The sequence below is a fragment of the Schistocerca piceifrons genome, chromosome 4 (genome assembly GCF_021461385.2).
Source record: "Schistocerca piceifrons isolate TAMUIC-IGC-003096 chromosome 4, iqSchPice1.1, whole genome shotgun sequence".
Classification (NCBI taxonomy): domain Eukaryota; kingdom Metazoa; phylum Arthropoda; class Insecta; order Orthoptera; family Acrididae; genus Schistocerca; species Schistocerca piceifrons.
The window spans coordinates 464,219,707-464,238,443 of NC_060141.1; the positions used below are offsets into that span (position 1 = coordinate 464,219,707).

At 45.2% G+C, this 18,737-nt stretch overlaps 1 protein-coding gene across 1 annotated transcript in view; it reads left to right on the plus strand.

Annotated features, from left to right (window-relative positions):
* The first annotated feature begins 1,032 nt into the window (after positions 1–1,032).
* Positions 1,033–18,737, plus strand: part of LOC124794904 — a 36,128-nt gene continuing 18,423 nt past the window's right edge. The window contains exons 1-2 of the mRNA XM_047258604.1: positions 1,033–1,295; positions 11,007–11,092. Of these exons, the coding sequence (XP_047114560.1) occupies positions 1,050–1,295; positions 11,007–11,092 (332 nt within the window). The 5' untranslated portion in view covers positions 1,033–1,049. The remainder of the gene's footprint in view (positions 1,296–11,006; positions 11,093–18,737) is intronic.

Consider the following 18,737-nt stretch of genomic DNA (forward strand, 5'->3'; position numbering starts at 1 on the left):
CTTTAACATAGACAAATATAATGTATTGCGAATACATAGAAAGAAGGATCCTTTATTGTATGATTATATGACAGCGGAACAAATACTGGTAGCAGTTACTTCTGTAAAATATCTGGGAGTATGCGTGCGGAACGATTTGAAGTGGAATAATAAAATTAATTGTTGGTATGGCGGGTACCAGGTTGAGATTCATTGGGAGAGTCCTTAGAAAATGTAGTCCATCAACAAAGGAGGTGGCATACAAAACATTCGTTCGACCTATACTTGAGTATTGCTCATCAGTGTGGGAGCCGTACCAGGTCGGGTTGACGGAGGAGACAGAAGAGAAGATCCAAAGAAGAGCGGCGCGTTTCGTCACATGGTTATTTGGTAAGCGTGATAGCGTTACGGAGATGTTTAGCAAACTCAAGTGGCAGACTCTGCAAGAGAGGCGCTCTGCATCGCGATGTACTTGCTGTTCAGGTTTCGAGAGGGTGCGTTTCTGGATGGGGTATCGAATGTATTGCTTCCCCCCTACTTATACCTCACGAGGAGATCACGAATGTAAAATTAGAGAGATTCGAGCGCGCACGGACGCTTTCCGGCAGTCGTTCTTCCCGCGAACCATACGCGACTGGAACAGGGAAGGGAGGTAATGACAGTGGCAAGTAAAGTGCCCTCCGCCACATACCGTCAGGTGGCTTGTGGAGTTTAAATGTAGATGTAGATGTAGGTCATCTTCGTGGTGTACCAGTTTTAATGGCCAGTAGTGTAAATCTGGAGTAAATTGGAAACCTGTAAAAGGGTGTACTATTTTTTTCTGGCAGTCTATTTTAATAAGTGATCTCAGCAGGAGTTCCACGGCTAGAAAATCTCCCGCACGTGGAGCTCAGCGGTTCGATGCTGCATCACGTAAACAACGCCAGGTGTAGTGGTTCCCCATCCTCCCATAACGCCAGCGCCTTTCCTCCGCCAGCAGACGCGACGTAATTCCGGCTGACGTAAGGCGGTGGAAGCTCTCACGGCGCAGTGGTGCAACCGCGGTGGCCGCTGCCGGCTGAACCCGAGGCATGCAGGGCGCTGCGCTGGAAGTATGCACGGCGGGGCGCTGCGCCACTGGAAGTCCTTGGGCGGGCGGGGAACCCAGCCCAGGGCGGACGACCGCGCCGCGTCGGCTACATACATCCCACGACGGCCGCCCCGCTGGAGCAGTCAGACACCGACAGCCGCCGCGAGCACAGCCGGAGGACGCACCGGCACTACCAGCGACGTCTCTCGCCATGGACGCGACTTCTCCGCTCAGAGCGCTGACACTTGTAAGTAGTGCTCCCATCTACATCCTCACGTCGATACAGTACAGTCTGTGCCGGAAGATTCTTCTGACAGCGCTATCAGTTCCCCTTTTCCGTGTTCCATTCCCGAATGGAATCTTGGAGGAATGTCGGTAGATAAACCCCCTTACGAGCTACAGCTTCTCTGAGTTTCATATACCGGGTGATCAAAAAGTCAGTATAAATTTGAAAACTTAATAAACCACGGAATAATGTAGATAGAGAGGTAAAAATTGACACACATGCTTGGAATGACATGGGGCTTTATTAGAACCACCCCCATATAGCTAGACGCGTGAAAGATCTCTTGCACGCGTCGTTTAGTGATGATCGTGTGCTCAGCCGCCACCTTCGTCATGCTTGGCCTCCCAGGTCCCCAGACCTCAGTCCGTGCGATTATTGGCTTTGGGATTACCTGAAGTCGCAAGTGTATCGTGATCGACCGACATCTCTAGGGATCCTGAAAGACTACATCCGACGCCAATGCCTCATCATAACTCTGGACATGCTTTACAGTGCTATTCACAACATTATTCCTCGACTATAGCTATTGTTGAGGAATGATGGTGGACATATTGAGCATTTCTTGTAAAGAATATCACCTTTGCTTTGATTACTTTGTTATACTAATTATTGTTATTCTGATCAGATTAAGCGCCATCTGTCGGACATTTTTTGAATTTTTGTATTTCTTTGGTTCTAATAAAACCCCATGTCATTCCAAGCATGTGTGTCAATTTGTACCTCCCTATCTACATTATTCCGTGATTTATTCAGTTTTCAAATTTATACTGACTTTTTGATCACCCAGTATAACAATTCTACATCTACATTTACCTTTATAGTCCGCAAGCCACCCAACGGTGTGAGGCGGAGGGCACTTAACGTGCCACTGTCATTACCTCCCTTTCGGCCGGTCGGAGTCGCCGAGTGGTTCTAGGCGCTACAGTCTGGAACAGCGCGACCGCTACGGTCGCAGGTTCGAATGCTGCCTCGAGCATGGATGTGTGTGATGTCCTTAGTTTAGTTAGGTTTAAGTAGTTTTAAGTTCTAGGGGACTGATGACCTCAGAAGTTAAGTCCCATAGTGCTCAGGGCCATTTGAACCATTTTTACCTCCCTTTCCTGTTCCAGTCACGTACGGTTCGCGGGATGAACGACTGCCGGAAGGCCTCCGTGCGCGCTCGAATCTCTCCAATTTCACATTCGTGATCTCCTCGGGAGGTATAAGTAGGGGGGAAGCAATATATTCGATACCTCATCCAGAAACGCACCCTCTCGAAACCTGAACAGCAAGCTACACAGCGATACAGAGCGCCTCTCTTGCAGAGTCTGCCACTTGAGTTTGCTAAACATCTCCGTAACGCTATCACGCTTACCAAATAACCCTGTGACGAAACGCGCCGCTCTTCTTTAGATCTTCTCTATCTCCTCTGTCAAGCCGACCTGGTAGGGATCCCACACTGATGAGCAGTGCTCAAGTATAGGCCGAACGAGTGTTTTGTAAGCCACCTCCTTTGTTGGTGGACTACATTTTCTAAGGACTCTCCCAATGAATCTCAACCTGGTACCCGCCTTACCAACAATTAATTTAATATGACCATTCCACTTCAAATCGTTCCGCACGCATACTGCCATATATTTTACAGAAGTAACTGCTACCAGTGTTTGTTCCACTATCATATAATCATACAATAATGGATCCTTCTTTCTATGTATCCGCAATACATTACATTTGTCTATGTTAAGGGTCAGTTGCCACTCCCTGCACCAAGTGCCTATCCGTTGCAGATCTTCCTGCATTTCGCTGCAATTTTCTAATGCTGCAACTTCTCTGTATACTACATCGTCATCCGCGAAAAGCCGCATGGAACTTCCGACACTATCTACTAGCTCATTTACATATATATTGTGAAAAGCAGTGGCCTCTTAACACTCCCCTGTGGCACGCCAGAGGTTACTTTAACGTCTGTAGACGTCTCTCCATTGAGAAAAACATGCTTTGTTCTGTCTGCTAAAAACTCTTCAATCCAACCACACAGCTGGTCCGATATTCCGTAGGCTCTTACTTTGTTTATAAGGCGACAGTGCGGAACTGTATCGAACGCCTTCCGGAAGTCAAGGAAAATGGAATCTACCTGGGGGCCTGTATCTAATATTTTCTGGGTTTCATGAACAAATAAAGCGAGTTGGGTCTCACACGATCGCTGTTTCCGGAATCCATGTGGATTCCTACAGAGTAGATTCTGGGTTTCCAGAAATGACATGATACGCGAGCAAAAAACATGTTCTAAAATTCTACAACAGATCGACGTCAGAGATATAGGCCTATAGTTTTGCTCATCTGCTCGACGGCCTTTCTTGAAGACTGGGACTACCTGTGATCTTTTCCAATCATTTGGAACCTTCCGTTCCTCTAGAGACTTGCGGTGCACGGCTGTTAGAAGGGGGCAAGTTCTTTCGTGTACTCTGTGAAGAATCGAATTGGTATCCCGTCAGGTCCAGTGGACCTTCCTCTGTTGAGTGATTCCAGTTGCTTTTCTATTCCTTGGACACTTATTTCGATGTCAGCCATTTTTTAGTTTGTTCGAGGATTTAGAGAAGGAACTGCAGTGCAGTCTTCCTCTGTGAAACAGCTTTGGAAAAAGGTGTTTAGTATTTCAGCTTTACGCCTGTCATCCTCTGTTTCAATGCCATCATCATCCCGGAGTCTCTAGATATGCTGTTTCGAGCCACTTACTGATTTAACGTAAGACCAGAACTTCCTAGGATTTTCTGCCACGTCGGTACATAGAATTTTACTTTCGAATACACTGAATATATTCGATACCTCATCCAGAAACGCACCCTCTCGAAACTTGGACAGCAAGCTACACAGCGATACAGAGCGCCTCTCTTGCAGAGTTGGCCACTTGAGTTTGCTAAACATCTCCGTAACGCTATCACGCTTACCAAATAACCCTGTGACGAAACGCGCAGCTCTTCTTTGGATCTTCTCTATCTCCTCTGTCAACCCGACCTGGCACGGATCCCATACTGATGAGCAGCACTCAAGTATAGGTCGAACGAGTGTTTTGGAAGCCACCTCCTTTGTTGATGGAGGAAGTAATACGTTGCTGTCTGATTTTGGAACGTACGCTCTCGGAAATCCAACAGTAACCCTCTCTGTGATACGCAACACCTCTCTTGTAGCGTCTGCCACTGGGCTTCTTTGAGCTTCTTTGTAACGTTGTCGCGCATAGTAAACGATCCCAAGATGAAAAACGTCGCTTTTCGACGGATCTTCACTATATCTTCTAGCAATCCAAAACTGTCAGGTATCCAGACAAATGAGCGATACTCAAGAATCGCTCTTACAAATATCTTGTAAGCCCCTTCTTTCATGGACGATTTAAATTTCCTTGACGATCCTCGAGTGAACTTTAGCCTTGCATCTGGATTTCCGACAGTAAGCTTAAAGCGGTCTTCCTACTTCAGATTGTTCTGGAGGGGTACCCGAGGTTTCTTACGACTGTCACTGTTTCCAATGGTTCATCGCCAACAGTGTAATCGAACATTACGGGGCCTCCTCGCTTATTTATGCGCAATATATTTCATACTGCAATTTAAAAAAATGGGGGGGCTGGAGTGCCGCAAGACTGTTGAAAGAACGTATCATCTCAACCTTTGCGTGCTGCAAGCGCACTTTAATAAGGTGAAGTATGATCAAGATCCCGTTACCGAACCGATCACGAACTAGGACTGGGAAATGATGGAGAAAGAAATCAGTCGTGTCCTTAGTAACGGAGTTTTCTCGCTCTTAGGTGATTTAGGTAAACCACGGGAAGCCTAAGTTTCGGTAACAGGACGGGGATTTGAACTTCCGCCCTCCCAAAAGCGGGTCCTATGCCGTATTACAGCGACCCTTCGCTCCGTCTGGTGGGAGGCAACCTAATGACATTGGCCTGCACTGACTGCTTTCCGGTCGCCATTAATTTCAGTGAGCAAACAAGTGTTTAACGCATGTAGTATACATCGATCAACTGTAATCCGCTAGCTGCTGTACTGTGCTTTCGAAAATTATGGAACAAACAGTGTTCGGCAGAGTCCGAACGTGTCAGATTACATACACCATTAACGGTAATCTTTTGGAGCCCGCCATATCGTTTAAATTCGTTCGGCTAACACTACGATGCAATACGGAATGGAACGAACAACTGGAACCGGTAGTAGGAATTTTTCCTTTTTAGAATTAGTGGTAAATGCAGTGTGTGTGGTGTGTGTGTGTGTGTGTGTGTGTGTTGGCGGTTGGTTGGGTGGGTGGGTGTGTGGGTATGTGCGTTGAGGAAACCGCATGCAGAACTATGGTGTGAACTAATATTTCCTGTATGGCAATCACTTTAGACGCATTTTATACTGACAGAAGAAAATCGCAACCTGTCCGTCCCCGGTAGCTGCGTGGTCAGCGCGACAGAATGTCAATCCTAAGGACCTAGGTTCGATTCCCGGCTGAGTCGGAGATTTTCTCCACTCAGGGACTGGCTGTTGTGTTGTTCTAATCATCATCAATTCATCCCCATCGACGCGCAAGTCGCCGAAGTAGCGTCAAATGGAAAGACTTGCACCCGGCGAACGGTCTACATGACGGCAGGCCCTAGTCATACGACATTTATTTATTTATCGCAACATCAATAAATAATTAATGTAGAGTAACGAAACTTATAGAATATATCTGTCTAGGTAACATATTTCAGTGATTAACTTTCCAAGATCACATATTAATGGAAGTGCAAGAAAAGTCATTGCAAATGTGAGGTAGTGGTATAGGAAAAACCGGTATAACCGTGAATATGTCGAATGCAAGCGTGCTAACTTGTATGCATAGTGTCCTACACGTGCCATATATCAGTCTGTGGGATGCAGTTCAATGCCGGTTCTACTTGGTCGGTCAATCCAACGACGGCTATTGCAGTCTGGGGATAACGCACGAACTGGCATCCTATGATGTACCATATTTGCTCGATGGAGACAGGTCTTGTAATCTAGTAGGCCAAGGCAACATGTCGACACTTTACAGCGCATGCTGGGCTACAACAGCGGTATGTGGACAAGCGTTAGCCTCTTGGGAAACATCTCCACCAATGCAGTTCATGAATGGCAGCAGAACAAGTCGAACCACGAATGGCGTTACAAATTTGCAGCAAGGGTACGTGGGGTAGCCAAGGGTGTTCCTACTGTCGTACGAAATCGAACCCCAGACGATACCCCCAGATGTAGGTCCAGTGTATCTAGCACACAGACAGGTTGGTTACAGGCACTCAACCCGCCTCCTCCTAACCAACACACGGCCATCAGTGGCAGAATCGGCTTTCATCAGAATACACAACAGACCTGCAACCTCTCCTCCAATAAGTTCTCGTTTGAGACCAGTGAAGTCACAAATGGCTGCGATTTAGGGTCAGTGGAATGCACGCTACAGGGCATCTGGCTCGGAGCTGTTCTTGACCGATCTGTAACAGTTCCTTGTATCGCTGCGTTACCAACTGATACTCAGGTTATTGCTGTAGTTGCAGTTGCGCCACAGAAGTACGCCGAACACGATGGTCTACCCTCTCGGTAGTACTCCGTAGCAGCCTGGAGGAAGGTCTTCTTGCAAGGGTGTCATCATTGTCAACCTGTAAAGTGGCTTCTTTCCTGCAAAGTCTTCCTGCAGTATCGGAGAAGGAACATACTACTACTCGACCTCGTTCAAACTCAATGAAATGTTGATAATGGCGTTTCTGACGCTTTAAAGAGATTCATGACCACGTCAAGTGTCAGAGATAACTAACGCTCGTGACTGTCACATCGTGTATTTAAAGTAAACCTGATGTACATTCTCATAGTGACGCTAGTGGCGTTGTTGTTATGCGAATGGTTCAAATGGCTCTGAGCACTATGGGACTTAACATCTGTGGTCATCAGTCCCCTAGAACTTAGAACTACTTAAACATAACTAACCTAAGGACATCACACACATCCATGCCCGAGGCAGGATTCGAACCTGCGACCGTAGCAGTCGCGCGGTTCCGGACTGAGCGCCTAGAACCGCTAGACCACCGCGGCCGGCGTCCTGTTATGCGAATGGCCTGAAACTTGAATAGGCATCATCTTTCAGATGCAGAAACACGATTACCGTGTTTAGTTTGTGTCGAACACCCCCTTCTTGGTGTTGCAATTTTTCTACAACAGCGCATTTATGACAAGATATATCCTTTTCGACAAATGGCTGAAAGCAATAAGACATCCTTTCCACCCACGATTAGGCTACTCATGCAATTACGAGGCGATTTTCAAACTCCTTATCAGACGTCGTAGTCTAAAATCGAACCACAGTGGGCCAAAGCAAAGTATTGAACGCCCTCAAAGTTTATGGCAGTACAAAAATTCGTCACAAGAGGCTGTGTACAACCACGAATTTTGGAACTGTCAGATAGTGTGGCCATTGCTTTGGATATCAGATCATGAGATGCGCTAAGACGGTTCTGATTCCTCTCAGGATGGTACATATGCCGAAATGGAATGAAGTGGACATAGGTTACAATCATGAGTGTATTTATAGCTCAATCACGTATTAATCTGTCTGCATTAAAACATGCGTTTCGGTAGAGCATACGCCCGCTATCAGACACAAAACAGCACAAGAATTACAATATTGCATCGAACAAAATCTGCAGATCTATTCATAAACATGAAAAATTCGGAACGTGGTTGTCTGCGTCTACTTTTGGTACTTGTCTTGTCGGCCTCTGCCTTCGCCGGACAATACAGTATGTCGAACTGCGCAACGTCGTTCGTCAAGGCTATTACGAGCTTGTCATCCTACACGATCAAAAACCACGTCCGACTTGCACAAGCTGGTTATAATTAAATTTCCGCTACCTGAGCCAGTACGGGCAGAAAACTTTTTACCATATGAGTACCCAATTTTATAGGATGCTCAGACTGTGCGCTGCAGGATTTGCCGTGTTAGTAGTGTTAGCCTCATTACTCGCCGTTAGGCACTAGTAATGGTGCGACGGTGCAGGGCTGAAACAAAAGCATCGGTGTGCATTACAGTTGCAGACAGTCAACATGGGTCTGGACAGAGCGAGAATAGCTTTACTCGTAAAGCAGTTTTATCAAAACAACATCAAAAGTGTTTCTGCTCTCCCCAAGTATCAACATATTAACTCGATACGGAGACGTCCTCTTTCCGCAATGCTGTTGAAGTACCTGATTCGGAAGTTCTAATTAACTGGCGATTTGGGAACTGCTCCTGCGCCAAAAGTTGTTGAAGTTACTGTAGCCATGGTTAAGCATGCTGTTCGCAATGTGTGATCTTCAAGCAGTGCACGGCCTGTGTCACAACAGCTGAACATTCCAAGGTCCACCGTTCGAAAAGTACTGCGAACAGCTGTGAAATGATATCCGTACAAATGGGATCCGTACAAATTTCTAGGCTCTCGTCGATGCAGATAGCCATCACATTGAGAACGTTTGTAACATGGGACATAACCATGGTGCGCCATTAACAAATGTTACCTCGTCATGTGGAAATTAAAATGTATTTCTTTCAATGGGTGACTCGTTATCTTTTTCCGTATGTCTTTAAAAACGTTCCCACAAAGTTTCGTTGTTGTACGATCACCAGTATTTCATGAGCGCTCTCTCAAATAGCGATAGTTTAATTACGAGTATAACGCACATCTGGAGCTCTTCAAATCTTCAGAGCAAATTTGTTGTTGTTGTCGTGGTTCAAAATGGTTCAAATGGCTCTGAGCACTATGGGACTCAACATCTTAGGTCATAAGTCCCCTAGAACTTAGAACTACTTAAACCTAACTAACCTAAGGACATCACACACACCCATGCCCGAGGCAGGATTCGAACCTGCGACCGTAGCAGCCCCGCGGTTCCGAACTGCAGCGCCAGAACCGCACGGCCACCGCGGCCGGCTGTTGTCGTGGTCTTCATTCCGAAAACTGGTGTGAAGTAACTCTCCATGCATCGCTATCCTGTGCGGGCTTCTTCATCTGCGAACTACTGCAAATTACAGCCTTTTGAATGTGCTTACTGTATTCATCTCTTGGTCTTCCTCTGCAATTTTTACTCCCCACATATCCCTCCAGTATTGGTAATCCCTTGATGTCTGAGAATATGTCCCATCAACCGATCCCTTATTTTAATGAGTTGTGAAGCAAATTTGTCTCACCAGTTCTATTCAGTACTTCCTCATTTATTAAGTGGTTTAACCATCTAATCTTCCACATTCTCCTGTCGCTCTACCTTTCGAAAACTTCTGTTCTGTTCTTGTCTAAACTGTTATCGTCCATGTTTCACTTCCTTACCTGGCTACACCTCATACAAATACTTTCAGAGAAGACTTCCTAAAACTTAGATCTGTATTCCATGTTCACAAATTTCTCTTCTTCAGAAGTGCTATACTTGCCATTGCCGGCCTACGTTTTATACTCTCTCTACGTCGGTCATTATCAGTTATTTTGCTGCCCAAATAACAAAACTCACTTACTGTCTCGTTTCCTGATCTGATTCCATCAGCATCACCTGATTTAATTCGACTACATGTTGACGTTGATTTTATATTCTCCTCTTAAGGCACTCTCCTATCCTTTAGATGCTCTTCCTAGTTCTTTCGCTGTCTCTGACAGGATTTCAATGTCATCGGCAAACTACGAAGATTTTGCTTCTTCTCAATGCACATCAATTGCGAATCTAGACGTTTCTGGCATGTGTCTTACCTGTCATTTGCTTTATGTGGTTGTTTGACTTTAAATCGCTCCGTTCGCGTGCACGTAGACATTTTATGGATGCGACTGCTTCCAATGATTGTTCTGCATTCGTGTAATCATATAATAATGAGTCTTTCTGCCCAATACGTTACATTTATGTTGAGGACTAACTGCCAATCGCTGGACCAAGCATCGATCTCTTGCAGGTTTTCTTGCATTTCGCTACAATTTTCTAGCGTTGCGACTTCTATGTATACAACAGCACCATCCGCGAAGAACCTTTTGGAACTTTCAACCTTATTCACTAGGTCGTTTATATACGTTGTAAAAGTATTGGTTCTCTAACACTTCAAAGGGGTACTCCCGAAGTTACTTTTACGCCTAAAGATTTCTCTCCGTTGATAATGATATCCAGTGTTCATTCTACTACATACTCTTCAGTCCGATCACACAGGTGGTCTGATATTTCATTCGCCTGTATTTTGTTCATTATACGGGAGTGCGGATAGAAGACTGAAGAGATACGGAAGATCCAACGAAGAGCGGCGCATTTCGTCACGGAATCGTTTAGTCGGCGTGAGAGCATTACAGAGATGCTAAACAAACTCCCAACACCAGACTGTTTCACTTAATACTCTCAAATGCTACACAGGCAACGACAGTACTACTGCCAGCCAAAGATCACATTGCTCGTACTCAGAACCAGTGTGGTGTAACATATCGACTATTAAAAACTTCCGTCTGAAAAACATCCAGTATACGTGAGGGAAGTATGACTCATCGAATAAAACTAGAAATCACATCACTCTTATCGAATACAAAGAATAATCTAGAGATCTTACAATTAAACAGCACTAAAGTGACAATATTGCCTCTTACATGTTGTACTGCGATAACCTGGACCATACTATATTTGACTAATTGCTGGTTCTTCCCGGTGTCCACAGATGTTGACGATCTTGCTGCTTGTCGTTTTACTGTCGTTTGCATCCGATGCTGAAGCGTACACGGAAGTGGCAGCTACTAGGATTAGGTAAGTAAATCATTCAATAGCTATATCTGTCTCAAAAATCTACAGTACCGTTCGATATTACAATTATGCCTATATCAGAAAACCCAGTATATAAATCACCTTCAACGTCTACAAACTGAAACTAAAGATTACCTGTGCTGTGATTTAAGATAATAATAGATACCAGACACTTTGCATTTAATCGTGCAATCACACCATAATCAATAACATGCATACTTCGGATAGTGAGCGTCAGATAGTGACATTAGGGCTAAAGTATGAGTCACAACGCAAAGCACACATAGACAGAGCTGAAAAATATAGTTTCTCTTATTTTGTTTCCCCTCAGAAAACGACTGTTTCTCTGGGTGTCCCTCCCCCCCCCCCCCCCCCCACCACAAAAGTGGCCTCTCTTATCATAACACAGACGTTTGGAAGTACCTCGAGCTCTGTCCTCTCACCAGTTAAGTAGCATGTGTTGGCAATGATGTATGTATTGCACCAACTCTTAAATAAACTACGCTACTTTAACGTTACTACGCGGACAGACTCATCCACTGTATACACCTTTTATTTCGTGAACGTGAGTCATTCCTTGCGTCCCTGTATCGGAGCTCCCATGGTGTTGTAGCTGCGGCCAAAACCTTCACGTACTATTGAAGATGTGCGGCTCTCGTGACATTACGCGACGCAGTGCTCCGCAGATTTAACTGAACGTGTGGGTGGATACTTGTCTTGCTCTGAAAAAGCCAGTTTCTTTGTGTGGTGTGCGTACTATAAGACCTTCGGTACACACACCATCAGATTATTTGACTTGTCGCTCTAACGAAGTAGGCGAGTGTCAGCAATATGTCTCGTGGTCTTATCGTGGCGTGTTTATCTTCTGCCGTTAGGTCTGACGATATAAATGTCACTTGCACACTTAGAGTAGCAGATTGACAGTGACAACTTTAAACAGAACTTGATTGATTTTCACACCCATTTATTAAAATAATAAGCATAAAAATAACTTAACTTGGTTCTGGATGCTATTTACAATTGACAATCTGAAGTTCCTTTGGTCTTGGTACGTTAATCTTATTCTCACATATCTCTGATACTTGAGAAAGTGTCTATTCATTTATTTTCATGGCTATGTATAGGAATATGGTAATCTTATTAGGCGCAGACTGAAACTTGACTACAGACTAATGTAGACTAATGCAGACCGACTAATCGGAGCTCTGTACACTCGTTATAGTACCTCACACATTCAGGTATCACTGCGCGAGTGTGATCCATGAGGAGAAAAGGTTCTACGTTAGCAGCGATCTCATTGGCTGCGTTACATATACACGCGGATCGGCGGAAGCAGAATTTGGTCTGTCTCTAAGACAGCGCCATCTCGTAGTGCGGAGACGGACGAGCGCTGCGCCTGCGCTGTTGTGCTTAGCGGGGCGCGCTCTATTGGAAAAGTTGTGTACGCGCTGTCTACGCGGGACTATGTACACAACACTTTGACACAAGATATCTGACACGGCTGTTCTACCTTGCAGGGATGACCAAACAACGTCAGTCCTATAGGGCGTTAATCAGGTAGGGCCTTTGAGAACCCGGATGGCGTTGTCTATGCCCCCGCGAACCCACCGATTCCGTATTCACATTAAAGTCGTGGGACCTGGACCAACGCGAGCACCAGGACCGCGGATGATAAACCGAAGTCTGTATAAATTTCGTACTGAACAACAAATTATCTCGCTCATTTGTGTATACCTAATTATAGATCGTTGATTGATACACGTTGCATGTTCTGGCTTTCCTTGAGCGTCTACTCTTCTTCCATTCACATCCGTGGGTGCATTCGTTACACACCTGACTTGAGGCAACGGCGAGAAGAAATTCGTCTGTCGACATACTGTATAAAATTTTCCTGAACGATTCCCAAACTCTTTGTCTCTGTCATTAGCCACGGACGTAATAGACGTACTGCGACTTAGTTCAATCACAGTGTCGTTTCTGCAGAACTGGGACACGGAGGCAGCAAATTACTTTCTCCTTCTAACCTTATCTGAGTAACAAGATCACACACACACACACACACACACACTATACGCATGCGCACCCCCACAGCCATATGAGAATGCCTGTGATCAAGGTTATTGAGAGCCATGACGTAATTTTGTTTTTACAAAGCCTACTAACAGGAAGGAAAGTCGCTTTTTCATTAGATCCCACTGCCAATTTCCGTCTTACCGCTACACGAAAAGGCTTCGGGCTTACTTTCTATGGAATCGTGTATACAGCGAGATATTCGTTATGACGATGTAAAAGCGGTGGGAAATTCGTCCTTTGTTCTCTTCCAGACATAACAACGCTATCGCGTCATTAGCTCCAGGAAGCACTCTGCCCTTTTTTATTACGCCTTCCATTAACGCCAGGCCAGGCATTAAGGTCAGCCACATGTGTGGCCAGGTGCCGGGCGCACTGCAGCACACAGCTTGAACGACGACGGAATGCGAAGTAAATTATGAATCAAATTAAGCCGGCCGAAGTGGCCGTGCGGTTAAAGGCGCTGCAGTCTGGAACCGCAAGACCGCTACGGTCGCAGGTTCGAATCCTGCCTCGGGCATGGATGTTTGTGATGTCCTTAGGTTAGTTAGGTTTAACTAGTTCTAAGTTCTAGGGGACTAATGACCTCAGCAGTTGAGTCCTATAGTGCTCAGAGCCATTTGAACCATTTGAATCAAATTAATTCTCATTTGTGAAGAACAGCATAGTTCATAAAGTGGGAGATAATGACCTTATAATGAGATCCAGGATGAACCTTTCACATTACAGTTGAGTGAATGCTGTTTTGAAACTGTCCAGTAGTAGAACATTGAATGTCTGACTGGAACTCAAGCCGAGAGACTTACCTCTTCTAGGCAATACTCTTACCAGATGAGCTATCCTGGCACTCCTCACAAACCAGGTGTAAAATTCGTCGTGCCTTTTCCCCACACGATATTCGTCAACCATGAATGAAGCGCAACATGTAGATTCCGTCTTCCTAGATTTCAGGAAAACATTTCACACAGTGCCACACTACAAATCGTCAACCATGGTTCGAGTATATGGAACAGATTCTCATATGTGTGAGTCGCATGAAGACTTTGTAAGTAATAAAGCTCGGTACATTACTCTGGATGGAGAGTGTGCATCAAAGACAAAGGTATCAGCAGGAGCGCCTGAGGGGAAAAAGGGACCACTCTTGTTCTTGACACAGAATAATTTTGCTAAATGGGGAAAAAACTGCAGGAAACTATACCTGAGAGGATAAGGAATGACAAAGGTCATATGGACATATGGTCAGAGATGTGTTACAATGGTATCTCCCATTTTAAGATGGAGGTAAGATATCTTTGACAGTGATCCAGTTATCAGCACCAGGCAGGCGGTTAGCCAGCATCAGGTAAGCCAGGCGACAGTATGGGACATTCTCTAAGACGACAGCCACTATTTGTATCACATAAAGAAATGTATGTATTTGAGTGGTGTATGTTCTATCATACATGTCCGTCAGTCTACCTTTGGCACTGAAGTAGAGCAGACGTCTTGTTTATGTCCTCACTGCAGTAGGTTGGAAATTTGAGTCGGTCAGGAACCGTGTCAGGATGGCCGAAGTGGTAAACGCAACTGCTCATGAGAAGTGGCAAATCAGGATTCGAGTCCTAGTCCAGCACAAAATTTTAATTCTCGGCATTGCATTACCACAGTGCTCGATGTGGCTGGTAGTACCTGTGTTTCTCTTATTACATATAACTGTTTTGTTGCTGGTTCATTGCACAGTCCACCATGCTGCCACGATTGCTCTTACCCAACCTATCCGCAGACGAGGCTACCTTTATATGGGATGCATCATAACCTTCACAACTATCACATGTGAGCTACAGAGAATTCCGTGAAGTGCTAGGAGTTAACCATCAGCCTTGGAGCAGTCTCAATGTGTGGCAGGAGATTATTGGCGACTGCCTTGTGGGGCCAGTCATGCTACCATAATGCCTCACAGGTGAGGCATGTCTACAGTTTCTGTGGCTGAACTTGCCTCTCCTGCTGGAAGACATGTACTTGGTGGTAAGGTAGCTGTAACATGATGGCGTGCTCCAGTTCCCTAGCCTCTTGAATGTGAAAGTAAAACAATACAGACAGAATAGCCCCTCTTATCTGTGGTTTCCACATGTGCTACAGATCATTGTAACACAGGCTGTGAAAGATCTTTTAGCACCAGCTTCAAATGGATGACCTCCTTTGCAGTGCATTTTCGACCATATGCCCATGTGACATATTTTGCTCTCATCATTTCAGGAATCGTTTTCTGGTGTTTGTTTCCATTTAGCAAGATCACCTTGTGGTCTAGAACAATCTGACGGATAGGATAAGTAGCAACACGTGACTGTTTGCTGATGACGCTTTACTGTGTGGAAAAGTGTCATCACTGAGTTACTGTAGAAGAATACGTGATATTTTGGACAGAATTTCTATTTGGTGTGATGAATGGCAGCTTGCTCTTAATGTATAAACATGTAAGTTACAGTAAATGAGTAGGAAAAGCAATTCTGTAATAATCGAATACAATATTAGTTCAGTGCTGCTTGATACAGTCACGTCCATTAAATATCTGGGCGTAACACTGTATAGCAATATGAAATGGATGAATACGTTAAGATCAATTGTAGGGAACAAGAATTATCAACTTCAGTTTATTGGTAGAATTCGAGGCAAGTGTGACTCATCTATATGTAGAGAGACTGTGCGACCCGTTATGAAGTACTGCTCTCGCGTTTGGGATCCCCGCCAGGCCGAATTCAAGGAGGACATTGAAGAAATTCAGAGGCGTGCTGCTAAATTTGTACCGGTAGTTTCAAACAGCACAAGAATATTACAGAAATGATCCGTGAACAGGACTGGAATCGCTGGGGGAAGATGATGTTCTTTTCGCGAAACACAATTGATAAGTACAATTAAGATTTTCACGACTGCATATCCTGATTGCTGATGAATTTTCTGGCCTGTATGGACATGTTCGAAGAAACTTTTCGGTTCCTCATGTTGTTATCGTTGACAGGTGACAATCGACACTTAAGTTTTATCTCTGACTAGTAAAATCTCTTCTGATCACGTGTAAACTCGACCATTCCCTCTTTACGCAATATTTATGTCGCTCTCCGACGTCTGACCCGTCAGTCAGCAAGACTCAGCTTTGTCATAAGCACCTCGGAAGATGTCCAGCGCAGCTCTAAAAGGAACGCCAGGAACCTAAAGTTTCTTCGACCACGGAGTACAGCCCAAAAGACTCATCAGCAACTATTGAGAGAGTTTAGAGAACAGACGTTTGCAACAGAATGCAGGACGATCCTACTGCCTCCAGCATGTATCACACATTAGGACCACGAAGCCAAGATGAGAGAGAGCAGGGCTCATATGGAAGTAACAGGGCGCGACGAAAAGTAATGCCTACAAATCTTCATGTGAAAAGTCTCAAGGCTTTTTGGATAAAACAAGCATTATTAACATTCTACAGCTTTATTCTTCGTACATAGATATTTATTGCTCGGTTAGTCATTCTAGAGACGAAAACCTTTATCCCAAGTGTACACCAATTTATTGACACCGTCGCTAGAGAATGGCTGGCTTCGTTGATGGAGTCACAACTTTACCTTCGCTTGCACTGCTTCATCACTGTCAAAGTGAAGTGTTCGAAGGTGTTCTTTAAGTTTTGGAAACAGATGAAACTCGGATGCAGCGAAGTCGAGACTGTACGGAGGATAATCTATGACACCGAACCCAAGGCGTCGGATTGTTCCAGATGTCTCAGCGCTCGTGTGCGGTCTGGCCTTTGCATGCTGAAGGAGAGGGTGTTCTATGTGTGGTCGAATATTTCGCATTCGAAACTCGATTACAACACCTGTTTCTCACTCTCCCACATAGTTACGTTACACACCACCATGCTACACGCTAATATTCGGAGCTGTCTTTCGGCACAGAGTTGCAACTGGCGTCAGGCGAAAAGTGGGCCGAGTAATATGCATGACAGCCCGCCCAGTTGGACGTGCGGTCTATCGCACAGCTTTCCGGACGGGAAGGAGCGCTGGTCCCCGGCACGAATCCACCCGGCGGATTTGTGTCGAGGTCCGGTGAGCTGGCCAGTGTGTGGATGGTTTTTAGGCGGTTTTCCATCTGCCTCGGCGAATGCGGGCTGGTTCCCCTTATTCCGCCTCAGCTACACTACGTCGGCGATTGCTGCGCAAACAGGTTCTCCACGTACGCGTACACCACCATTCCACTACCACGCAAACATAGGGGTTACACTCGTCTGGTGTGAGACGTTCCCTGGGGGGGGGGGGGGGGGGGGTCCACCGGAGGCCGAACCGCACAATAATCCTGGGTTCGGTGTGGGGCGGCAGAGGGGTGAAGTGGACTGCGGTAGTCGTCGTGGGGCTGCGGACCACTGTGGCTGCGGCGGGGACGGAGCCTCTCCGTCGTTTCTAGGTCCCCAGTTAACATAACATAATATGCATGACATGTAATATCTCAACCGATATTGAGAACAGAATAAAAAATTCGGAAGCGTTACTTTTCAGCACATCCTTGTAATAGAGGCGATCCAAAAGTTTCTGTTTGAGGGCGTTGCTGCAGCACATATACGACACCGCTACTCCGATTCGCTTGTGTAAAAGCATCGACACGTAAGAAAGGGGTTGGTGTGGTATTCGAACAAGATCATTTTGATCGTCGCTTATATGGGGTGATTGAGCTGCTCCTACCGATGGGCTTTATGCTACGTGCAATGCCTTCAAAAACCATGGGCAAGATTTTCATATTCTCTCGCTCGCTTTTATTCCTACAGAAAAGTGAAGAGAACATTTTTGTAGGAAATTTAATACTGTTAAATTTTGTTCTAGGATACGTTTACGCCAGAGGCCCCAGTTTTCGAGTTAGTCAAGAAAAACGTGTTTGAAGATCATTTCTTTTTTCTTGAACAACTCGAAAATTATGTGTTCTAGCGAGAATGTGTGCCAGTACAAAATTTAACTATATTAAATTTCGTGCAAAAGGATCCTGTTAATTTTTCCTGTAGGACTAATTGTTCACATGTAGCAAGTGAGACAATATGAAAATCTTACGCTAGGTTTTTGAAGACATTGCGGGTTGCATAAAACCTGTCGGTAGAGGCAGGTGATTCACCCTGTATGCAGACGGTTGTCTTTCCCTCGTTCCATTTGCTAGTGGAACAGAAAAGAGAATGACTATCAGCGTTACACCTTATGGTGACTTGTGGAGTATGTATGTAGCAGTGGATGTGAACCAGCCTTCACAGCTTCATGTTTGCCAGTGCTCCTCTTAGGAAAGCTGGAAGCTCCGCGAATAGGAGAGACGTACTGGTGGAGGTGAACTGTGAGGACAGGTCCTAAGGCGTGACTGGACGGGCTAGGCTTGTGGTTCCAGTCTTCTTCCAGAACATGTTTTTAAGATGTCTGTGAATTGATACCTGTACACACAGCTCACTACGTTTCGCGTCAGTACTGAATTATTAAAGTGATTTCTGGCAGCCTTTCATTTCTAAGGACGTAGCAATGATCGCTTGCAAGAAAAAATACGGTTCTCCTGAATATCAATTTAAAAATATATGAGAAATGCAACTAAATTG